At 32.7% G+C, this 19,549-nt stretch overlaps 4 protein-coding genes across 5 annotated transcripts; 3 read left to right on the top strand and 1 right to left on the bottom strand.

Moving 5' to 3' along the window:
• Positions 1 to 5,248: 5,248 nt before the first annotated feature.
• LOC142222446 (SRR1-like protein) lies at positions 5,249 to 6,610 on the top strand. Of its 2 annotated transcripts, none has more exons than XM_075292589.1 (2): positions 5,249 to 5,511; positions 5,627 to 6,610. In XM_075292589.1, the coding sequence occupies exons 1-2, from the start codon at positions 5,369 to 5,371 to the stop codon at positions 6,336 to 6,338; spliced, it is 855 nt and encodes a 284-aa protein (XP_075148704.1). In that variant the 5' UTR covers positions 5,249 to 5,368; the 3' UTR covers positions 6,339 to 6,610. The 2 variants fall into 2 exon arrangements, with proteins under 2 accessions (XP_075148704.1, XP_075148705.1); XM_075292590.1 differs by having other exon boundaries at positions 5,416 to 5,555.
• A 2,974-nt stretch (positions 6,611 to 9,584) lies between these two features.
• Positions 9,585 to 11,744, bottom strand: Ice2 (Interacts with the C terminus of ELL 2). Its single transcript, XM_075292591.1, has one exon. The coding sequence runs from the start codon at positions 11,654 to 11,656 to the stop codon at positions 9,677 to 9,679; it is 1,980 nt and encodes a 659-aa protein (XP_075148706.1). The 5' UTR covers positions 11,657 to 11,744; the 3' UTR covers positions 9,585 to 9,676.
• A 1,933-nt stretch (positions 11,745 to 13,677) lies between these two features.
• Positions 13,678 to 14,987, top strand: thoc7 (THO complex subunit 7). The gene is made up of 3 exons (XM_075292592.1): positions 13,678 to 13,795; positions 13,858 to 13,981; positions 14,194 to 14,987. The coding sequence occupies exons 1-3, from the start codon at positions 13,786 to 13,788 to the stop codon at positions 14,930 to 14,932; spliced, it is 873 nt and encodes a 290-aa protein (XP_075148707.1). The 5' UTR covers positions 13,678 to 13,785; the 3' UTR covers positions 14,933 to 14,987.
• Positions 14,988 to 18,475: 3,488 nt separating this feature from the next.
• On the top strand, positions 18,476 to 19,222 carry LOC142222449 (protein FMC1 homolog). Its single transcript, XM_075292593.1, has 2 exons — positions 18,476 to 18,597; positions 18,667 to 19,222. The coding sequence occupies exon 2, from the start codon at positions 18,668 to 18,670 to the stop codon at positions 18,971 to 18,973; it is 306 nt and encodes a 101-aa protein (XP_075148708.1). The 5' UTR covers positions 18,476 to 18,597; position 18,667; the 3' UTR covers positions 18,974 to 19,222.
• The last annotated feature ends 327 nt before the right edge of the window (positions 19,223 to 19,549 follow it).

The raw sequence follows: 19,549 nt of genomic DNA on the forward strand, positions 1-19,549 counted from the left end.
AACAGCCATAATTAGTTCAATATATGCCTGTGTGTAGGAATTTTACCCATAATTCCGCGAAAAAAGACAATGTTCAATTATTAAATTCACGTTTTTTTTTTTTAATCCGCAGATGTGTAAAATTTTCCAGCATTAGGACGGGAAAATTTTACAAATTCTTGACTGGACGAGCCTTAACACAAATTCAAAAAACCAAAATGCAATGTCTTTGTAAGATTGCAATGCCCATTATGGCTTCCATGGTATGCAGCATAAATCGCATCAAAAAATCCAAAACTTTATAATCGTATGTTTCAGGAAGCGAGAGACTGAGAATAAGACACAACGATTTTGGATTTACTAACATAAATTATTTCGGTATTGTAGCTAAACAAGCGAGGAAATCATTGATACTAGGATAAAAATCGTCGTTCTTTTGTCTGTTTTCGTCATCAAAGTCCTTCATAAACATAAACTAACCTTCAAGTAAAAATGGTAACATTTTCCAAGTATTTTTAGCTTGGAATGCAAGAAAAAGGAGTCATTAAAATAAAGTCTTAATAGATTTCTCCTAATTTTTAAAGCCTTTTAGCTTTGTATTAAAGATACAAAAAATTGTCGAATGACCATCAACAGAATATCCAGAGAAGGAATGTGATCACCTCAAACATGTTTCAAGAGCAAAATGTTATTTTTGAACGGTGAACATGGAACATGTTTGTCTCAAAAATGTATCTGATTTCGGCACCCATGTATATGTTTGCGGAGAACAGAACATTTTAGGGACAATAATGTTCCATGCATACACGGATGAAAAAGACTGTTTTTCATATGTTTGGCTATAAACATTATATGTTTGGAACACAAATTTTTAAACACAATATTTTTGAGTGCAAGCATATAATGTTCATAAACTAGCATAACATGTTTGGGACATATATGTTAATATGTTAGAACATATTATGTTTGGGACATAAAATGTTTGTAAATATAATATGCTTGGATGCAAACATATATTAATTTAGAAATAGCCTATAAACATATATGTGTTTAGTAGCTTGGATCGCTATTTAACAGGGAGCGATATTGAATTAAGTTGCTGGTTGTTGCTTGTTATTACAAAAGTAACATTTTATTTTTCCTTGGGCAATTGATCAGCTACTTCTTTGATCCTTACAAACGTGTGGTCCGCTGTTCGAATCCCCGTCCGGCAAAAGGTAAAATTAAAATAAAAAAAAAAATCATAAAATTGAATAATTTCTTCTACAATGTTTGTATTACAGAAAAAGGTGCTAAGAACTAAAAAATCTCGTGGAAGTGAGAAAGATGTGGGGGAATATACAATTAGGCAGAAACAAAATTTTGAGCATTCAGGTCGAAAACCTATGTTGTTAGCACCTATATTACCTGTTTATTTTCGTAATTCATTATGATTGTAAATATATAAATAAATAAATAAAATTTTGAGCACAATATTGTTTGGGAGAATTTTTTTTAAGCATATAATATTTTTGGGTGCAAAATGCTTCCAAACATATTATATGTTCACATAGTAACATATTGTTTTTTGGAAGACAACATTATTGAATTTGGATGCAAAAATACAAAATGTTTGGAACTTAGACTACCCAAACATATATTGTTTAGACCAATATGCTTTCAAACATATTATATATTGGAAGAGATCAAACATATAAATGTTTGGGCAATACCCAAAAATTTATATGCTTGAAGCAAAATATGTTTGGGAGTATATGTTACATAAGCGATTTTTTGTGAGGGTGTATACAATTCTCTTTTAAGGGCAGTCGCAGCACTCTCGTTTGTCCGAAGTGCAGTGTCACCAATTCGCCATTGTGTGAGACACTATTTTCACAACTGAATCCAAAGCTTTTTGGAACTGCAATCTGTTTTTTACAAAACGCCTTTAGACTATTCAGCCCATTGTGATATCACAAGTGGTGAACTTCTCTCTTATCAAAGATTGCTGCCCGATTCTATATTTAGTTTTTGAAGAAACCTGTGATATTCACTTTATACAGAAACCTAGTACTGGGACTGTCATTCGGAATATATCCCATCCAAAAATCCCGGGATATTCGGGACGGAATTAATCCCGAATCCCAGGATTTTTTATTTTGAATCACGGGATATTTCGGGATCCCGAAAAAATAATTCCAATTTGTAAAATTTGTGGCTTTTTAGCATTATTTATTAATAAATTGGAGTCTTTATTCAGTGCAAACGGCCTTTAGATTTCATACCCGACAAATTGAGTGAGTGAGAATTTAATTTCATCAAAAATTGAAGTAAACGATAAGATCCCCCTTTGAACAATATGAAATTGCTTTTTAATTAAATTTTTTTTCATAAAATTTTGTTTCTCTTTTTTAGTTGGACTTGTTTTGTTCAGTATGAAAGCAATTTAAAATTGCTTTTTAATTTACTATTACGGCCTGTTTTTTTTTTTTGTTAAAAAATTGAATTAATCCAAATTGGTTTAATGTTCAACAATTTTTTGGCGATGCATTTAAAGAATCCCAAATATGTCGGGATCCCGAAACCAGGGATTTATAAAAATCGATCCCGAATGACAGCACTACTTAGTACTAAGCAATAGGTAAACAAATTTCATTAGCAGTGAATACTACACAAAAAATCTGATTCAATCACGAAATGAATTGATCCAATTAATTTTTTTATTAAGAGGGCATTAAAAAATACTTGGTTAAAAAATAATAAATGATTTCAAATTTTAATAAATTTTTTAAATGATTCAATTAAACATTTAATTGATTTTGATTGATTGCAAAACTCACTTAATTTTTTTGTCATTAAAAACTTAATTTTCAATTACTTTCTTACTGCATTTGTATTTGTAGTTTGATTAAAAAGTTTATCAAATATTCAAATAAATTTTTAGTTAAAAATTAAAAAAAAAATTAATGAAAATCATCGTTCGATAATTAATACTCAACGTGCATACAGAAGATTTTATGGTGTAAGAACTGCTCCAACGGGTCCAACCATTCGTTCGTTGGTGAATAATTTTGCTGAATATGGGACTGTCGGAGATTCAAGACGTACGGGCAGACCTCGAACTGGCAGATCAGCCGAAAATATTAATGCTGTGCGACAGAGCGTCGAAGAAAATCCGGGGACATCAACGAGAAGATGATCTTCCCAATTGCAGCTTTCTGATCGCACTCTTCGGCGAATTTTAAAACACGATTTGCACCTCTTCCCTTACAAAATCCAACTAGTCCAAAAACTAAATCCTGAGGACTTCGTATTGCGCTTGGAATATGCTAGAGCAGTTCTAAATCTCGTTGACCAAAATGGAAATTTTTTGTCAAATTTGAGATGGCCACCACGATCGCCAGATTTGAATGCACCGAATTTTTTCTTGTGGGGCTATCTCAAAGACAAAGTTTATATGAATAAACCCCAAACCGTGCAGCAACTAAAGGACAACATTCAAGAAGAAATTGATCGTATACCACAAGAAACACTCAACAAAGTTATGGAAAATGCCATAAAAAGTGCAAATTTTTGCGTTATAGAAAATGGTTCTCATTTAACTGATATTATTTTTCATAATTAATGTAAAAAAATAATATAAAATAAACTTTCTTTTTATACCCTTCACCACTACTGTGGTACAGGAATTAAATTCTGAGTCGATTTAGCGATGTCCGTCTGTCTGTCTGTTGATGTATTTTTGTGTGCAAAGTACAGCTCGCAGTTTTAGTCGGATTGTCCTAAAATTCGGTATAGGGTCCTGTTTCGGCTCAAAGAGATCCCTATTGATTTTGGAAAAAAATCGGTTCAGATTTAGATATAGCCTCCATATATAATTTTCACCGATCTGGTCATAATTGGCATGTATATCAACCGATCTTCCTCAAATTCCGTACATCCGAATATTTTATGAGTCTCGAAAAACTTGCAAAATATCAGCCAAATCGGTTCAGATTTAGATATAGCTCCCATATATAGCTTTCGCCCGATTTACACTCATTTGCCCACAGAGGCCAATTTTTTGCCCCGATTTAGTTGAAATTTTGCATAGGGAGTAGAATTAGCATTGTAACTATGCTTGTCAAATTGGGTTGAAATCGGTTCAGATTTGGATATATCTCCCATATATAGCTTTCGCCCGATTTACACTCATATGACCACAGAGGCCAATTTTTAACTCCGATTTAGTTGAAATTTTGCACAGGGAGTAGAATTAGCATTGTAGCTATACGTGCCAAATTTGGTTGAAATCGGTTCAGATTTAGATATAGGTCCCATATATATGTTTTTCTGATTTCGTCAAAAATGGTCAAAATACCAACAATTTCCTTGTAAAATCGCCACTGCTTAGTCGAAAAGTTGTAAAAATGACTCTAATTTTCCTAAACTTCTAATATATATATGTATCGAGCGATAAATCATAAATAAACTTTTGCGAAGTTTCCTTAAAATTGCTTCAGATTTAAATGTTTCCCATATTTTTTTACTAAAATTGTGTTCCACCCTAGTGCATTAGCCAACTTAAATTTTGAGTCTATAAATTTTGTAAAAGTCTATCAAATTCTGTCCAAATCGAGCGATATTTAAATGTATGTATTTGGGACAAACCTTTATATATAGCACTCAACAAATTTGACGGATGTGATACGGTATCGAAAATTTAGATCTACAAAGTGGTGCAGGGTATAATATAGTCGGCCCCGGCCGACTTTAGACTTTCCTTACTTGTTCTATCAAAAATTTTTTTTGTTTTTTTCATTCCATTCAATAGTTATTTAAAAAACAAATCACATATTTACTTTAGCCGCACCCTGTATCTTGATAAAAAGTTAATTGTTTCAATTACTTTATTAATTGAAAACATTTTCAACTTCAATCAACTTTTTAATTAGAAAGCTACTCAAAATTCGGTTTTCATTATTATTTAGTAGATTTATAATCCACTTGGAACAAATAAAGATAATAAAAATGTAAACACGTAATAACAATGCTTTACGGAATTGTTACTTGAAAACAAAATAGCTTTTTAATATCGATTTGTCTGCTAAATTTATTAATTTACCTCATCTATTTCTTGAGCTCTGCATTCAGTTCTTCTTTGTACGCTACGGAGATACGGTTCTATTTAGGTTAGGCAGTTGAACACAATAATTCACCACACTTTTATCGACTGCATTGCAGGGAAAAGCGTGGTGTTATTGTAATCGATTGTAGTACAACATAATCGTTTTTCGATAAAAATGTTCATAAAATATAAACATCAAGTTTTTTCACAACATACACAACTGTTTTTCGGACGCCCTGAAAGGTAGCAGAAGTGCAATATTTCAGTAAGGGGTAATTTTAGGAAGAAAAAAAATCAAAAATCATGAGTGAAGAATTCAATACAGTGACCCGTAAAAAATGGATATCATACAACAGTCTCAGTCTGGGTAAAAAAAGCAGCAGAAAGGTGCCCGAGAAGACATTGGAAAAAGAATGTCCCGAAGTCGATGTGGATAAGTTTCTGATGTAGGTCAACAACTCCGGAAACGCATATGTACACACGTATATATGTAATGATATATGTATGTACTTATTTTCTTAATCACCCACATACACCCCCTTTGTTTTTGCTTTCTTCCAGGCGTCTTGATGTGTTACGCGATCGCATGGAAGACTGTGATTATTTCAATCAGTCAATGGCCACACTCAAAGAATCATTTTTAAAACTTCAATATGGTGAAGTTATGGGTACCAGAATCACACCAAAACTCTTGGTTTGTTTCGGCATTGGACCGTTCACAAGGAATTATCAGGCCCTACATCAATTGGCTTTTATATTATGTGCTCAAGCTTTCTTGAAAATCGAAGAGGCCATATTCTTTGATCCTGTCTTCAGCAAAAGTGAAAAAGAAGTGCTCGAAAGATTAAATTGCAAAATCATGAAGGAAAATTGCGAGGGGAAATTCGATGCAAAAGTGTACACACTTTTCTATTTGCCACACTGCCCTAATTGTTTGACAAATAACCTACTTTGGAAGAACTGGAGCCCGCAACAATTGAAACATGTCATTTTAATCAATAACAGCTTTGAAAGTTTATCATGTTCCAAACCAGATCGTATATTACGATTAGATGCCAACTACATTATGGATATTATGTACGATGGTGTTGAACTGCCCCTGGAAGATGATTACGATGTGCAAAATGTTTTCAATGATTTGTCGGTGCATGTTTTCCCACCAAGTCACATGAGTCAGAAACCGGAATTTTGGGCCAAAAAGGAAGAACCAAAGTACACTGACACCCCAGATATGATATCGGCAGAAGAGTTTGCCAAATTAAGTCTAGCCTAAGGTAAAGCAAAAAGTACACGTTTAAATTTATCATCATACTACATCAACATATACTTATTGAAGAGAACGATACTCACTTGTTTTAGTCATAATGAATAAAATGTTCGATATGCGTACATAATTACAAACATAAATACTACACTTACATACTACATACTATGCTCCAAGAAAATATGATAAAAAAGAGAATTAACTATGTTTTTGTTTATAAAATAAAAATAAGTTGACCCATTGGGAATAAAAGTTTCCAAAATTAACAAAAAAAAAAAAAACATCTCAATTGCGTTTGCCATTTTAAGGTTTTCTGCGTAGAATGGTTTTGCGCATAGAAGGGGGGTAGTTGAACTGTGGAGTGGTGAGTGGAGTGTGTTAAGACCATTTAGAGTTATGTTGACAACTTCGAAGGGAGGGGTTTTCTCTGCTAAGATTTTCATAATTCGGGTGAGTGTGCTGTGGTGTTGTGCATAGGTAAAAACGTTAGTAGTATGACGAATGTAATATTGCCCTAGTCATCATATTGCTTTGTTTGTTTTTATAGCTCAACTGGTTACAAGTTGACTCATGATAGCTCGTCTCAAAAAGGTTACATTGGTAAATACAAAGATGATTATCGCAAGGAGAGAAAATAAAAAATGGATATACAAAGAAACACAAATGTATAGCTCTCTTATAATTCGATCAAAGAAGGTAAATTGAATATTTTTAAAAATGTGTGATGCAAATATGGACTTTTAAAAATTCTAAAAGAATCATTAAATTTTTATAGAAATTTTTGTTAACATTTTATTTCTATAAAATGTTATTTTTTTTTTTTGTCAAAATTGTATTTTTTAAAATTTTATTTCTATAGAAAATTTTGTCAAAATTTTATTTCTGTAGGAAATTTTGTCAAAACTTTATTTTCATTCGTTTTTTGTTATGGTTGGTTTTTTTTTAATCATTGTTGTTGCTTTTTATAGCTCTCTTGTATAGCTCTCTTATAATTCGATCAAAGAAGGCGAATTGAATATTTTTAAAAATGTGTGATGCAAACATGGACTTTTAAAAATTCTAACAATAAACAGAATCATTAAATTTTTATAGAAAATTTTGTCAAAATTTTATTTCTATAGAAAATTTTGTCAAAATTTTATTTCTGTAGGAAATTTTGTCAAAACTTTATTTTCATTCGTTTTTTTGTTATTGTTGTTTTTTCTTTAATCATTGTTTTTGTTGTTTTTTATTTTTTTTATTTCAGCTTAAACTAAACTACAAGTGTAGCTTAACCAACAGAGGAAAAGAATGTTTGTCAAATTTATTTGGTTTACTTTTGGGTTTAGTGAATTGCCTGAATTTATTCTGATAATTGGTTGATAGTTTTGCTGCAAGTAGAGGATGCTGATGAGGAATGTGGTAATTCCGAAACGTGCGTCCATCCAACCATCATGCAGTCTATAGGGCTTTGCCCAAATAAATTTGACAAATATTCTTTTCCTATTTTGGTTAAGCTAAACTTGTAGTTTAGTCAAGCTGAAATCAAAAAAAAAAAAAAAAAAAAAAAAACAAAAAACTTTATTTTTATAGAAAATTTTGTAAAAATTTTATTTTTATAGAAAATTTTGTCAAGATTTTATTTTAATAGGAATTTTTCTCAAATTTTATTTCTATAAAATAATTTGCAAAAATTTTATTTCTTTAGACAATTTTGTCAAGATATTATTTTAATAGGAATTTTTCTCAAAATTTTATTTCTTTAGAAAATTTTGTCAAAATTTTATTTCTATAGAAAATTTTGTCAAAATTTTATATTTATAGAAAATGTAAAAATTTTAGTTCTATAGCAAATTTCGTCAAAATTTTATATCTATAGAAAATTTTGTCAAAATTGCAATGGTTAGCATGCCCGCCTTGCATACACCAGGTCGTGGGATCGATTCATAAATTTCATATTACAAAAAATATACATGTAACAATAGTTATTCAATAATCTTAAAAAAAAATGTTGTTAGTCTATTAAGAAAATATGGTACTATATGGTATGTGACTTTATTGATTGAAGTGGTCCATTAGTTTTCTCTTAAAAAGAGGGTTCCAGAAGTCAAATGACTTTAAGGAAACCGGAAGAGAGTTCCATAACCTACAAATCCTTACAATAAATGACCGCTCATATATTAACAATGATATTCTCGGCAAAATAATTAATTGATTTCGGGTTGACATGGAAAAACGAAATGATTGAGCAATATCGAGTGGTGACTGGGTGACGATAGTAGATTCTGATAGTAGATTCCTGATCTTAACAAAGTCCTCAAAGGAACATTGTAGGAATTCCTGAGCAAATGGCGAAACATCATCCCTCATCCTGAGGCCGTAAACATATCTAATAATCCTATTAAAAACAACATACAGCTTCCTCAGAATGCCTAGACCTGTGCCACAGTATACCTCCAAGCAATACAAAATGTGAGACATTAATAAAGCATGCGAAATCCGTACTTTGACGGGTGTAGGTAAATAACAATCAAGGTTGTATAAACCGCGTAAGGTGCCGCAAATTTTGGAAGAAATCTTTGATATGTGTTCCTCAAACTTTAAGTCAAAGTCAAGGTAGACTCCTAAGCACTTTATACTCTCAACAAATTGTACAAGAACACCAGTAAAGCGAATATCAAGTTGATAAGGAATGGATCCGAAATTGAGAGCTCTGGTCTAGGAAATGTTGTCAAAATTTTATTTCTATAGAAAATCTTTTCAAAATTTTATTTCTTTAGAAAATTTTGTCAAAATTTTATTTTTATAGAAAATCTTTTCAAAATTTTATTTCTATAGAAAATTTTGTCAAAATTTTATTTTTATAGAAAATTTTGTAAAAATTTTATTTCTATAGAAAATTTTATCAAAATTTTATCTCCAAAGAAAATTTTTTCGAAATTTTATCTCCAAAGAAATTTTTATTAAATTTTTATTATAGAACATTTTAGGAAATTTTGTCAAAATTTTATTTCTATAGAAAATCTTTTCAAAATGTTATTCCTTTAGAAATTTTTTTTTTACTTTTTTATTTCTTTACTATCGTAAAATTGAAATGATATTGTCTCATATAATTAAAATCTTTTCAACAATTTAATAGTATCAATTCCCTTCATCTTCTTGTCCGGCAAAGATTGAATAAATATTGTAATAATATTTTTAATTATATAGATTTAGTTTTTAGCCTTTTTCCTATGATTTTCTTCGACCTTTTTTATTAACAAAAAGACCTAGCGATTTAAAAACATTAATTTATTTATTAGAATTAGTATAAATGTGCTACAAAGATACATAAAGAAATATTTGTTAAAACTAGCTACAAAATTATGTTATTTTGTCTCCTGTACATCCCCCTCCCTACTTTTTTTCGTTTGTCTTCTACGCATCCTTTGATTCTTTTTCTTTTGCACATTTAAATAGGCTTGCATTCGTTTCGCAATCAATTCCTGTTTAGTCTTACATTTATTCTTTATATAATCTTGGTCATTGATAGGTAAAAATTTTTTCTGCGGCTGTTTCTCATTCGGTTTCATACCAATACCCTTTGGTGGTCTAAAAGCACAGGGTAATGTCTTGTGTTGCAAATGCATTAGGCTGCATAAGTTATCGACTATAGGTAGATAACTTTGTTGTGACATAAATAACAAATGTGATGGTTCCGATTTCAACAATTGATGTAGATATACCGTATATGATGTGATTTCCTTAGATGGTTTGCACAGCATCATTTTATCTCTGTATTTAGAATTGTAACGCAGCATATATGGACCACAGGGCATAGTTAGGAGCAGCCTAAGGAATTCATCTAGATTACTCAACAATTGTGATATTACTATGTGATAGGTTGTAGAAAGTTGTTGTTCTAATTTTAAAAGTGTTTGGTTCTCTTCCAACAGGGTTTGAAAGTTATTTATATCCAATCTATAGCAAGTGCCCTTTGTTTGACCTTGCAGTTTTAATTTAAACCAGTCTCTTAGAAGTTCGTATTTTGTCATTAATTCACATCCAAAATTGGGTTTATTCTCCAATTTTAAGGAATAAGGTGTCATGCCATTTAGCGGATTATCAAAAACGGTGTAAATATGTTTTGTAGTTTCTTTATCTTCTGAATTCAGTTCCCATTTGATAAATTTATGAGATATGTTACAATCTTTAGTTCTTAATCGTGCATAGTTTTCCATATAGTCTTCAACTGTTTTTACTTCGTAGGTCAAAGTATCCTTGGGGCATCCGGATATTTCTAAGCTCTCATCTCTGTACACTCGAGATAAAGACACATATGCCTCTGTAGTTTTTTCTGCTACATGTTTAACTGTGTGCCAACCCATTTGTCGTGATGGTAATGGGGAATCCATTACAATATACTTTTGACCAGTGTCATGTTCATTTATATTTAATAACATTTCTGTGGGTAAATCAACATAATCACCTGCTGTTAGTAGATACAGTAATGAGTCCAATGGTATGTAATATTCATGAATGTTTGGTTCCCCCATTAACATGGATTTCGTAAATTTTTCTTTGGCATCCTCTTCAAATTTTTCTTTTATTTCCTCCAAATTCATTAATTCATCAGTATACCTATTTAGTTGCCTTTTCAGTAATTTGAAGTCTAGTGTAACACCTTTGTCATTGTCTCTCTCGGTATTAATATTTGGGATTTCCACATCTATCGTGGTCACCTCCTCTATTGTCGTCAACTGTTCTTTCAATGGATCTTTGCACATTCTTAAATGTGGCAAACCCAAATGTGTATTGTATGACATATCAGGATATTTGTTTAATAAACGTTTGGCTTTCCACTCATACCATTGCTTGTACATAACCATCAAATGCTTTGCCGGTTCATAAACCTTCTCCTTATTGGTTTGGCTAAAATCGTAGACAAATTTATGGAACTGTTGAGCCTCCTTCTGTCTTGTTCTCTCGGTTTTACGCCATATGAGGTAATCGGCTTCATCAATTTCATCTTCATCTTGAAGTGCCTTTTGAACCCGCACACCTATTGAATGCTGAGCTGCATTCATACATGAAAATTTTGGTGAGTGGAATATTTTTGTTGTTATATTTCCAGTATGATCAAATAAAAAGTCGTCAACTGGTTGTTTAGTGCGGGGATCACAAAGGGAATACTTGACAAATCCTCGATTATCGGCCAATTGCTCAGGTTGCAGATAAAATACATCAATCTCATTCATACGCCGAAACGCTAGGTCACCTGGATCCATTATGGATTTATTGAAATACCTGTAGCTTGGTTGATTACGAAATATGGAATGCATACGAACATCGTATGGTGTAGTATCCATATTAATATCTCTGCTTTACTCTGGTTGTATGTGGAATGTTTGTTTTGTTTTTCCCACTTGCTGTGGAGGACTAACAATAAACAGCTGATTGACGGCAATAAAACAATGACTATTAGGGTTGCCATTTCGTTTAAAAAAATGCAAATAAAAAATTACAAACATGTATGGACCTAGCGCCGTCAATGCAACATTTGGTATGATGCAAGCCAATTTCCCATCTTCTAAAGTACCCAATAAATACAAACGTTTGAAAAATGCTAAATTTCAACAATTTTTCAAAGGATTAGGGTAAGATTACCCTCAACAGTGAAATTCAACACATTAGCAACAATATCTCAAGTGTTATCCTCAAATTGAAATGCTACTCAATAATTTGTCAAACAATTTTCGATGCGAGTCAAATTCAAAATTAACATCGTTGCAAATACTTTTCAACCCAAATTTGTATGAATGATATCCCTACTTCAAACTGAAAGTCAAAGCCAAAATTCTATGAATTTTGTATAATTTATTCATTTTCATCAAAATAAAATATATAATAATACACTACATAGTACACTACAATACCAATTGATAAATAATAATCTTATTAAACATATCAAAAAAAAAAAAAAACAAAACTTTAAATATCTTAAACATTATTAGTAAACACTTTTGCATTGATAATTCGATTTCCTTCCTTTTGGTGTCATAAAACAGCATTAACATTTATTCACATGCGGGCAATTTGAAATTAGGAACGTACTGGACCGCGTGTTAGAATTGATTTCCAGCAGAAGGAATTCACAAAATATCCATTTTAAACTGATAATAGCATATGAATTAAACTGACGATGTGATGCACATGTTCATCCAGAAGTTGTTGATTTCAACAATTTGTTGTTTTTAATTGGTTGCACTTGTAATGTTTCTGGAAACTTTGTCTTGTCGATAAGCCAGCTTCTTAATGTTTGCAAGAATGTAGCATCCAAAGATTTTGGTTTTCTGCACAGAGATTTAAATTTAGTGACTTCTCTAAAGTGTTGATTTAATTTTTCATATTGACGTACCAATTATTATAAACTATTTGAAGCAGTTCCTGTTAATTGTCCACCATTTTTTCATCGGTCAACTTTTTAATGTTTTCAAGAACGTAGAATCCATAATTTTAGTTTTCTGCAAAAAGATATACATTTAGTGACTTCCTTAAAGTTTTATTTCATTTTTTATTTTCACATACCTATTTTTATAAACTATTTGGTTATTTGTCTAAAATTTTCCATTTTTTTATTTCTTGCAATTGACCACGAACTTCGTTGCACAAATAAGTATTGAAAACCACATGGTTTTTTCGTTGCATTTTAGGGTAGTGTTTTGTCAAAGTTTTCTCATATTATCTTCAATACCTTTTCAAAGATTTCGTCAACATTTTGGCAAATTGGAAGTAATTCGTAAATAATTTGAAGATGTATTGAAGATGAGCTTTTTCAAGTCAAGTTGAATTTATGTTAAAAATTATATTTACCTTCAAACTGAAAAGTTGTTGCATTTGAAAAACGCTCATCCTGTGTTTATTGGGTATATTGCCTTTGGGTATGTCTTATGGCCTGTGGTAAGATTCTGTATTTGTGATAGAGAAAGAACCTAACCTAATCTAACCACCATAAATAAAGACCCTATTTGGCATGAATGAAATTTTCTGCTGATAACGTCAATTCATTAGAGAACTTAAATAACCAAAAAATCTTCGTTGTTTACTTAACGATGTATTTATTGTTATCTGTACAGAAAACAACACAGTTGATTTTAAACGATTGTAAATGTCGTTTAAAACGTCTTCCGAATAGCGTGGATGTTACTTTTCTTGTTATCCCTTCTTAACGATGCGAGATATCGTTAAAATTGAATACAGAATTCCACTACAGATATTACGAAATGTCGGTTAAAATTACCAATAATTGGCAACAATTATGTGTGAGAAATGTTGTACAACAAATATTGAACTGTTTATGATTAGTTGCAGCCCTGGCTACCATATGATTATTTACAGTGTGTGTGTGTGTTTCGGCCATATACAATAAAGCGAATTATTTGTGTTTACTATAAATTAGCACTTGTTTTGGGATTTATCTATTTTAGAATATCGAAAAATGACTGATGGTTTGTTTGAAATTACCCCGAAAGGTTCTACTTCTTTGACTTTATATACATATTTTTTATAGAGGAAATTATAAAGAAGCGTTTATTGATTGATGGAGATGGAACCGGTGATGATAGGCGTCTTAATATGCTGCTTAAACAATTCCTGAAATGGATGTATTCAAAGAATGATTCGCCAGAGAATAAGTAAGTTTACTTCATGAAGCTATATTGCATTTTTGGTATGTAGTTCATATTTTTCCCGAGGCCATGTGAATAACTTCTCGTGAATGTCAATAACTGCATGTTTGTATAGCTTCCTAATCATAGACAATATTTCTGGATTTTGTTGGTTGCCACCATACATGACCCGTTTCAAGTTTTGTAACTTTTTCCTTTTATTTTTATACCCTGCACAGCCAAATCATCTACGACCGTTTGATGGCTCAGTTAGCTCAATGTCAATTTGCTGCGGCCAAAACTGAGCGTACCAGTCAAATGATCGATGAAGAATTGGAGAATTATCAAAAGTTATCACAGACCATTGAGAAAAATATCGAAGCAGCGAAGCAAGAAATCGAAGATAGTAAAAAAGAACTTGTGACCGCCAAGCAAATACGTAAAAATAAAATGGAATATGATCAACTGGCTAAGGTTATCAAACAGCAACCGGATCGTAAAGAAACCCAGAAGCATATTGAATCATTGCAAAAAGAATTGGCCGAATTGAATGATAAGAAATTAAAATTGGAACGTAAATTTGAGAAGCGCCAAAAAGATTTCTCAGTCCTCATGTATGCTGTAAGAGAATTAGAAGCCCAATTAGCTGAGGATAGCTCCAGCGATGAGGAGACTAGCAAGAGTGATGATGAGGTTATTGTGGGATCTGGTAGTGGAATTAAATCAGATGTTGGTAATATAACTTTACTCGATGGTCTAAGTGATGATGAAGTGGAAGGTGGATCACAGTCGGGTAAAACTGGACGACGACGTGGATTCTTGGAAAGAGATATTGAAGAGAAGATAGAAATAAAAGATGAAGATGATGCAAAAAGTGTAAAAGAAACAATGTCGGTAGATGAAGATGTTGTACTTGAACTTAGCATAGAAAAAGATGACAGCGATGTCAAGATGGATGAAGTTGTTCTGCTATCGTAAAACATATGTATTTGCATAGTTTTGTAAGAAAATAAAATATTTTTTATTCCATCGATTTAATGCACTCTTATTGTGGTCTTAGATAGTTAAAATCAAGTGTTCGGCTAAGGAAATATGTATCATGTAATAATGATTTTCGATTTTGTATTTTACATTATTTAGAAATCACTTTCAAAACCATAACAACTCAATTTAAGGAACTATAAATATACAGTACTCAAGAGAATATGCCCTCGTTTCATAGCTTATAGATTTGCCCGGGAGCCACCGTGGTGCAATGGTTACCATGCCCGCCTTGCATACACAAGGTCGTGGGTTCGATTCCTGCTACGACCGAACACCAAAAAGTTTTTCAGCGGTGGATTATCCCACCTCAGTAATGCTGGTGACATTTCTGAGGGTTTCAAAGCTTCTCTAAGTGGTTTCACTGGAATGTGGAACGCCGTTCGGACTCGGCTATAAAAAGGAGGTCCCTTGTCATTGAGGTTAACATGGAATCGGGCAGCACTCATTGATAAGAGAGAAGTTCACCACTCTGGTATCACAATGGACCGAATAGTCTAAGTGAGCCTGATACATCCGGCTACCACATAACCTAACGTAACCTAACCTTATAGATTTGCCCGTACAGTAATTTTCCTAGGTAAAAGGACTATCTCGACACATTTGACTTGTTCGAATCTAATTTGAAGAGACAACGAACCGGGAAACACCTCCCGCTTAGCCACTACGAAATTGGGCTATGAAGTGCTGGCCCATCTACCGTATTTTACTGATTTGACCTCCTGTGACTTTTCCCCCAAGCATAGAAAGCCTCTAGCTAGATATATGTATCAATCTAATGATAATTTCATCGCAGCAGGTTCAAGCGGACTTAATTATGCAGAGGATTAACACAGTTGCAGGGGCACTTACTATAATGGGGAAATAGCAAAGCAATATTTTATAAAGTTTATATTCTTTAAAATGGATTATTAAAGAAAAATAATCGTGAAAAAGTGATTTTAGCGGACAAACTCGAGCTTAATACCCACCTTTAGAGGCTAAAGGTGAGTATTAAGTTCGAGTTTAGCCGCTAAATTCGTAATTTTTTCACTAAAGTGAAAACTAAATCAGCAAAAGAAGGCATGAAATTATACATATTTGTTGCAGATTTTATTATAACTTGATGGGGAATAGCAAAGCAACATTTTATAAAGTTTATATTCTTTAAAATGGATTATTAAAGAAAAATAATCGTGAAAAAGTGAGGATTTTAGCGGCCAAACTCGAACTTAATACCCACCTTTAGAGGCTAAAGGTGAGTATTAAGTTCGAGTTTAGACGCTAAAGTGAAAACTAAATCAGTAAAAAAGGCGGGCTGCCACATAACCTAACCTAACCTAACCTATATCTAAATTTGAACCGATTTCGATGAAATTTTGCACATATAGTTAGTACTATAGAGGACTGGATCTAGCCAACTTTTAGTAAGATCGGTTAATAAATAAGGGTTCTATGGCCAAATTTAGGAAAATCGGGCTATACATATATATGGGGGCTATATCTAAATCTGAACCGATTTCGATGATTTTTTTGCACACATAGTTAGTGCTATAGAAGACTACATTTAGCCAAATTTGGGAAAGATCGGTTGATAAATAAGGGATTAATGGCCAAATTTACAAAAATCGGGCGGTACATATATATGGGAGCTATAGCTAAATCTGAACCGATTTCGATGATTTTTTTGCACATATAGTTAATGCTATAGAAGATTATATTTAGCCAACTTTGAGTAAGATCGGTTGATAAATAAAGGTTTTGTGGCCAAATTTGCTAAAGGTGAGTATTAAGTTCGAGTTTAGACGCTAAAGTGAAAACTAAATCAGTAAAAAAGGCGGGCTGCCACATAACCTAACCTAACCTAACCTATATCTAAATTTGAACCGATTTCGATGAAATTTTGCACATATAGTTAGTACTATAGAGGACTGGATCTAGCCAACTTTTAGTAAGATCGGTTAATAAATAAGGGTTCTATGGCCAAATTTGGGAAAATCGGGCTATACATATATATGGGGGCTATATCTAAATCTGAACCGATTTCGATGATTTTTTTGCACACATAGTTAGTGCTATAGAAAACTACATTTAGCCAAATTTGGGAAAGATCGGTTGATAAATAAGGGATTAATGGCCAAATTTACAAAAATCGGGCGGTACATATATATGGGAGCTATAGCTAAATCTGAACCGATTTCGATGATTTTTTGCACATATAGTTAATGCTATAGAAGATTATATTTAGCCAACTTTGAGTAAGATCGGTTGATAAATAAAGGTTTTGTGGCCAAATTTGGGAAAATCGGGCGATACATATATATGAGAGCTATATCTAAATCTGAACCGATTTGTATGAAATTTTGCAGACATGAAGGGCGCTGGAAAAGAATACCTTTTGCCAAATTTGGTGACGATCCGTTTGAAAAAACACGCAACTTGAACCCATTTGTCGAAATCGGGCGATACATATATATGGGAGCTATATCTAAATTTGATCCGATTTCTTCCAAATTCAATAGCGTTCGTTCTTGTGGCCAAAAAACTCCCTGTACCAAATTTCATCAAAACCGGTTTATAATTGCGACCGGAATCCTGTGAACAACAAATACATGGAGACACGGACGGACGGACGGACACCAAGCGCTAGATCGACTCAGGAGGTGATTCTGAGTCGATCGGGGTCTAAAATCAATATTTCTGGTAGGCACATTTTTTGGCCGATCAAACTTATTATACCCTGACCACTATGTTAGGTTAAGGTGGCAGCCCGATTATTATTCAGGCTCACTTAGACTATTCAGTCCATTGTGATTGTGACATTGTGACCACTATGTGGTTTAGGGTATAAAAATTATTGAGCTATTGAGTTCACCATTGTGGTATTCCAATAGACTGAATAGTCTAGGAAAGCCTGAAATATAGGGCTGCCACAATACCCAACCTAATATTGAACATTGGTACTGGATACAAAGTATCGTGGGTTCGATTCTCGAGTCGATTGAACACAAAAACGTTTTTCAACTGTGGTTTATCCCTTCTCAGTAATGCTGGTTACATTTGTGAATGTCTCAAATCTTCTCCAAGTGGTTTCATGGTTATGTGTAATATTTTAAACAATGTATTCAACTCCACCGCGTTTATTTCATTCATTAAAAGATTCTTTTCATTTTCTTTTATTTCTAAAAATTCTACGAATTGTTTACTGTTAAGCTTAGAATTGGCGGTTTTTACTCACCCATTTGATTTATGCACTGTTATTCTTAGAAGCAAGATCTAATCATTGACTAATTGAAGCTGTTCGCCCAACACCGAGCAATACATTTATTTAACTTTTTTAAGTTAATTCTTTTTTATCAGAGCTAAAAACAAATTTATTTCAATTGATGAATATGTTTTTTAAACAAAACGGAAGCACTCAGTCAGTTGGAGCTCTCAACCATAATGTTAATCTCGCCCAAATGCCAACGAGTAATCGTAAAGTAACGAATCGACCGAATTTTCTAATGACTTTCTAAAAAGCGCTCCAATTGGGAGCCACCCCCGCCATACAGTTCGTTTCATGTCATAATCAGCTGTTGTTTGTTGTTGTTCCAAGCAAGAAGAAGACAAAAATCAATCATGTAAGAATTGTCAGAAAAAAAATATATTCAATAATATAATAAATAAAAACTTTTGCATTTATTTTATAGCATGGCTGCTGTGAAAACCTTACGCGGTTTACTCCAAGAGTTGCGTGCCGCCTCTCCCAATGGTTGCATTAAAAACTCGCTTGCCTCTCGTTATATCTTGGGACAATACAAGAAATTCCAAACTACTGACCAACAGTTATGCAAAGCACGAGATGAAGCATTATCACTGGGACAAACATATCTCACCTATTTGTCCAGCGTTCGCAAATATAATGAGCTGTACAAGGAATTTCATGGGAGGGGAGAAAGAACTGTAAGGGAGACGGCTGATATGGTTGGCTTTAAGTTGCCTCATGATCCAAAGTAATAGTAGGCTGCGTTACTTTCATATGAGATTCAAATACTATTCAAACCCATGGCAAGAGCCAATATAAAACTTGGGACATTCACCTTTATTTCTATAATAGGTTTTTGGATGAAAGTCTGTAATGCTGTCATTGGAGTTGTTGGTCTGTTTTTGTTATATAGTATTCGGAATTATTTTTATACAAGCCGTTGATTTCTAGCTTAAGTAGTTGAAAAAAATCACAAATAAAGATTACAGTACAAACACGAACTCTAACTTGTTGAATGTATATCGCTGGTGTCGGGTTCGATTTACGGCAGGAGTGGCAAAGGCAAAAATGATTTACATACTTGAAGGTGGCATTGGCAAAATTTTTTATTTATTTACAGAAATTTAACATTGACAAGAATACTATTTACAACTAAAGCCAAGAAAACATTTTACACCTTTATCCCCTGTAACAAAGATTCTGGAAGCTAATTTGTTTTCAGAACTAGCTTCCGAATATTCTGAAACTTGGCCAGGAATACGCCACATAAACGTTCCATAATGCTCCAATGAAGTCGGGGCGAAGTCATCACGATTTTATAGATTGTC

This window comes from Haematobia irritans, chromosome 1, assembly GCF_050003625.1.
Source record: "Haematobia irritans isolate KBUSLIRL chromosome 1, ASM5000362v1, whole genome shotgun sequence".
Classification (NCBI taxonomy): Eukaryota; Metazoa; Arthropoda; class Insecta; order Diptera; family Muscidae; genus Haematobia; species Haematobia irritans.

Coding starts and splice junctions, on each gene's coding strand:
- LOC142222446 (XM_075292589.1), top strand. CDS start 5,369: ATGAGTGAAGAATTCAATACAGTGACCCGTAAAAAATGGATATCATAC. Junction 5,512..5,626: donor GATGTGGATAAGTTTCTGAT/GTAGGTCAACAA, acceptor GCTTTCTTCCAG/GCGTCTTGATGTGTTACGCG.
- Ice2 (XM_075292591.1), bottom strand. CDS start 11,656: ATGGATACTACACCATACGATGTTCGTATGCATTCCATATTTCGTAAT.
- thoc7 (XM_075292592.1), top strand. Junction 13,982..14,193: donor AATGATTCGCCAGAGAATAA/GTAAGTTTACTT, acceptor TACCCTGCACAG/CCAAATCATCTACGACCGTT.
- LOC142222449 (XM_075292593.1), top strand. CDS start 18,668: ATGGCTGCTGTGAAAACCTTACGCGGTTTACTCCAAGAGTTGCGTGCC.